The sequence below is a fragment of the Danio rerio genome, chromosome 16, assembly GCF_052040795.2.
Source record: "Danio rerio strain M-AB ecotype USA chromosome 16, GRCz13ab, whole genome shotgun sequence".
NCBI classification, from domain to species: Eukaryota; Metazoa; Chordata; class Actinopteri; order Cypriniformes; family Danionidae; genus Danio; species Danio rerio.
Window position 1 is genome coordinate 38354123 of NC_141036.1, and position 4676 is coordinate 38358798.

General features: G+C 34.6%; 1 protein-coding gene across 1 annotated transcript; it reads left to right on the forward strand.

The window, feature by feature from the left end:
* The first annotated feature begins 521 nt into the window (after positions 1-521).
* Positions 522-3355, forward strand: pigv (phosphatidylinositol glycan anchor biosynthesis, class V). The gene is given in 3 exon segments (NM_001200060.1): positions 522-848; positions 1654-2799; positions 2887-3355. Coding segments are annotated over 3 exon segments (1572 nt in total). The 5' UTR covers positions 522-725; the 3' UTR covers positions 3190-3355.
* The last annotated feature ends 1321 nt before the right edge of the window (positions 3356-4676 follow it).

A 4676-nucleotide genomic window follows, 5' to 3' on the forward strand; every position in this document is an offset into this window, starting at 1 on the left:
CTCCCCATAATCACACACATCATTTGTTTATTAATTCAACTTATTTTTTTTTTTACTTATCTCTTTTTACATGAGACATATGAGCTTTACAAAAAACATATTTGATCATTTTGCCACCCATGACATATGTTTGATTCCATATGTGCATTTACGTTTTATAACAGACACAAAAAATACATGGTATTGCAAACAGTTCTCATTTTGTTGTTTTTGATCACTTCTACTAATCATTATATTCGTTTAATTGTTTATATTTATACATTTTAAATTGATTATTATCCTGACATTATTTAAAAATAAACACGTCGAAACTGATTTTTTTTAAGTTGTCTCGTTTTTTTCCAAAAGCTGTATATACATTAGCATTACTTTAATAAAATAAAACAAAATGAAAAAGAATTGTTTACCTAGGTGTTCAGATATGTCTGAATGGAGGTCAATAAGCCGTTTAAAGCTTGGGGACTTTTATTTTGGTACTACTAAAATTGCATACCGGAAGTACATGTAGCCTGTCGTTAGTTCTATCGTTCGTGTCTGTGTTAATGCAATGAATTGTAAAAACGTGAATATAATAATTCCTTGAATTGTTATTCATCTGCGGACCCGATGTTTTTATGGTGGATAGAAACTCCAAGGAAGAACGCAAATTTCAGCTTTGGTTAATGTCAATGATGCCTCTACCATCCTACACGCTAATCAATTTAGAATAATACAGCGTCCAGCAAATGTGCTGTTGTCATTGTCCTCAATTAAAGTTGTCAAGTATGACTCTATTTAACAAAAATGAAGACATACAGACTGTTGTACGCTGTGCAACGTTTACACGACTCCTTTCGCTATTCCTACAGGTAAGCAACTGACAGAAACTCAATTATGAATTTCTTGTTTGTATTTTTGGAGGAAATGCCGAAAATACAACCCGTTAACTTCTACGATTTAAAAAAATACATAAAGATGGTTAAATTGTATTACCTAAACCCCTCTGAACAAAGGTAGCATTTTCTGCTTATAACCCTAACAGGAATAAATAGATGAAGCCACCCTCTGAAGACTTTGAGAACAGTCTTTAGCAGGGGTGCCCAAACTCCAACCTCAATTAAACACACATGAACCAGCTAATCAAGCTCTTTCTAGGTATACTAGAAACTTCCAGGCAGGTGTGTTGGAGGAAGTTGGAGTTAAACTATGCAGGATACCGGTCCTCCTGGACCGAGTTTGGACACCCCTGGTCTTAAGCAGTACACAAACTGTTCTTATTTACTGTAATGATCAGATTACTTCATTGTGTGTGTGTGTGTATGTGTGTGTGTGTGTGTGTGTGTGTGTATATATATATATATATATATATATATATATATATATACACACACACCATTTGTTGTACAATTACAGGTTAACTATATATAGCCCATAGTCCACACCTTAACCTTTTTTTAAAGCTGTTTTGGAATAAAAATGATTGGGAAAAGACTAAACAAAAAAACTTGAATTTAATTTAATTGAATTAAATTTACATTAGGACAAAAGGTCAACCAAGTGGTTACAAATGTTGAGCTCTACAAAATCAATTTTCCTAAAGTAAGTAATAGAGTGACACCTAGAAGAATGACCTATGACAAAATAACTACTGTTTGTTTTGTTTGTGTCTTGAAGGCTGTCCTGAATGTAGTGATTCCTGACCATGTGGCCGATGCCTTCAGTCCTCCTCGTTCGGAAGCCCCTCTCCTGCTCGACCCTCTCATTGAAGCATTATTTGGTGGCCTTAGTCACTGGGATGCAGAGCATTTCCTCTTCATCGCAGAGCGTGGTTACATATATGAACACAACTTTGCTTTCTTTCCTCTGTTTCCTTTCATCCTACGATTACTGGCATCCACATTGCTATGGCCATTGTGTGGATTTCTCACAATGCGTGGCCGGTTAATCATAACTGTGGTTATAGGGAATAGTTTCCTCTTTGTCTTAAGTGCAGTGGCTCTATATAGTCTGAGTCGAATAGTGCTTCAAGAAAGAAAGCTTGCGTTTGTTGCAGTCATGATGTACTGTTTGACACCAGCTAATGTGTTTATGCTAGCAGGCTACTCGGAGACACTCTTTGCAACTCTTACTTTTGCAGGCCTCTGGATGCTTGAGAGAAGACACACAGTTGGAGCTTGCCTCCTGTTTGGCTTTGCTACTGGTGCTCGAGCCAATGGGCTTGTGAATGTTGGGTTTTTGCTGTATCTCACGCTTCAGCGGTGTTCAGCTCGTGCTCGTGCTTTTTATAAAGTAGCTGAGGGCGTTCAAAATCACAATTATGTTCGGGAACTTATTCGATTTGCCTTCACAGGAGCAGTTTACGCAGCCCTTGTTGCTCTTCCGTTTGGTCTCTTTCAGTTTTATGGCTTTCAAACATTTTGCCATCCAACTTCAGACCAAATTCCTCCTGCGCTGGTTAATTTAGCTCAGCACAAAGGATATCGTGTGGCTGACGCAGCATCTCCAAAACCAAAATGGTGCCATTGGCAGATTCCACTTTTATATTCGTATATACAGGATGTTTATTGGGATGTGGGTTTCCTTCGATACTTCCAGTGGAAGCAGATACCCAACTTTATTTTGGCATTGCCTGTTGCAACTCTGGGATTTAAAGCCTTGTTTATATACATTACAGATAACCCAGTGTTTTGTATGTATTTGGGGTTGGGAGAGAAAGGAAATAGCAAGAAGATTTATGGGTTTTGTAACCCAAGAGTCTTTGTTTATATTGTGCACAATACCGTCTTGCTTCTGTTTGGGATATTCTGCATGCACGTGCAGGTAAGACTCATACAGTTGGATGTTGTTATTATTATGGGATTTGTAATGTATGCTTAATAAGCATGCCTGTAATGTGTCTCCTTTTAGGTTTTGACTCGGTTTCTTGCTTCCTCTTCACCTGTGTTATACTGGGTCTCTGGCCACCTGCTTTTTAAATATGAACCTCTGCTGAAAGATGAAAAGCTCTTCCGATCAGACCAAACTCAACAGAAGAAGAATCACAAACCTGGCTTGAGATGTTTTGCAGGGATGTGGAGAAATAATCCGGTCTTTTACCTATTGATGCACTGGAAGACTTGCTCTATTTATACGCGCTGCATCTTGGGCTATTTCATATCCTATTGGTTTTTAGGTCTGGCTCTGCATTGTAACTTTCTTCCCTGGACATAATAATGTGAAAATGATTTCAGTCTTCATATTATTCCTGAGGCCTTTTAAATAATATGCTGCTCGAGCAGTTTGTTTGCAATTAATGTATTTTTTTGTACTTCTTAGGAAGCTTAAATATATTTTTATATTTATTTAATATTGAATAAATGTCCTTATTGGATGATTTACAAATTGCATTTCTTCTATTCTGTTTAATCTAACAAACCATTGATTAAGCTAAATTATATGTGTTTTGTGCGATGTGAAGTTCCCTTTGACAGTGTGGTCTTTGGTTTTTATAGTTTGGTCTGTCCTAAGATCACTTAAGTTTTTGAAAAGGCTCACTATTAGATAGTTTACACATGGTCACATCGCCATACTATGGAGCCAGATCAGTCTCAAAAATAATATATTTACTAGATGAAATTCCTACATGCACCGCAAAATTCACATTTACAAAATCCAATTTGTACATCGGTAAACACAATTCCTGAATTCACAAGTAAAAGTCGTACATATTTTCACCATTTGAATTGGATTTGTGTATTTCTGAATTGTTTTGAATTTACAAGTTGGATTTGTGTGTTTTTGAATTGTGTTTTGACTTTATGAATTTAACTGTATCTTTGAATCATGTTTGAAATCTATGAAATGGATTTGCATATTTATGAATCGTGTTTTGAACTTATGAATTAGATTTGTGCATTTTTGAATCATGTTTTTAATCCACAAATTGGATTTGCATACTTATGAATCGTGTTTTGAACTTGCAAATTGGATTTGTGCAATTTTGAATCGTGTTTTGAACTTACGAATTGGATTTGTGCAATTTTGAATCGTGTTTTAAACTTATGAATTGGATTTGTGCATTTTTGAATCATGTTTTTAATCCACAAATTGGATTTGCATATTTATGAATCGTGCTTTAAACTTACCAATTGGATTTGTGTGTTTTTAAATCGTGTTTTAACTTTATGAATTTAACTTTGTGTATTTTTGAACCGTGTTTTGAACTTGCGAATTGGATGTTATGAATTATGTTTTTAATTTACAATTTAAATTTGCATATTTTTATAGTTTTTTATATTTAAAAATTTGATTAGTATATTTTTGAATCTTTTTTTAATTGATGAATTGGATTTGTGTATTTATAAACTGTGTTTTGAACCTACAAATTGGATTTTGTAAATGTGAATTGTGTTGTAGATGTATGATTTTTATTTTGTGAATGTATTATTTTTGAGACTGATCTGGCTTCATACATACCTCTGAGACATTGTGTTGTATCTCCATCTAGTGGGTACAAAATGTCATTAGCAATGCTGGCTAATAACGCAAAAATAACATTACTTTCCTTAACGTAACTAAGTAACATTTAGTTCATCAAAATAGTGACACTTTTAAAAGCCTATTTCCCAAACACTCATTGTTTGTTACAGTTCCAGTGTCATTTAATGAAATGTATATACTATAATGGGATTTATTTTTTAACATTTTTAATAAAAGTA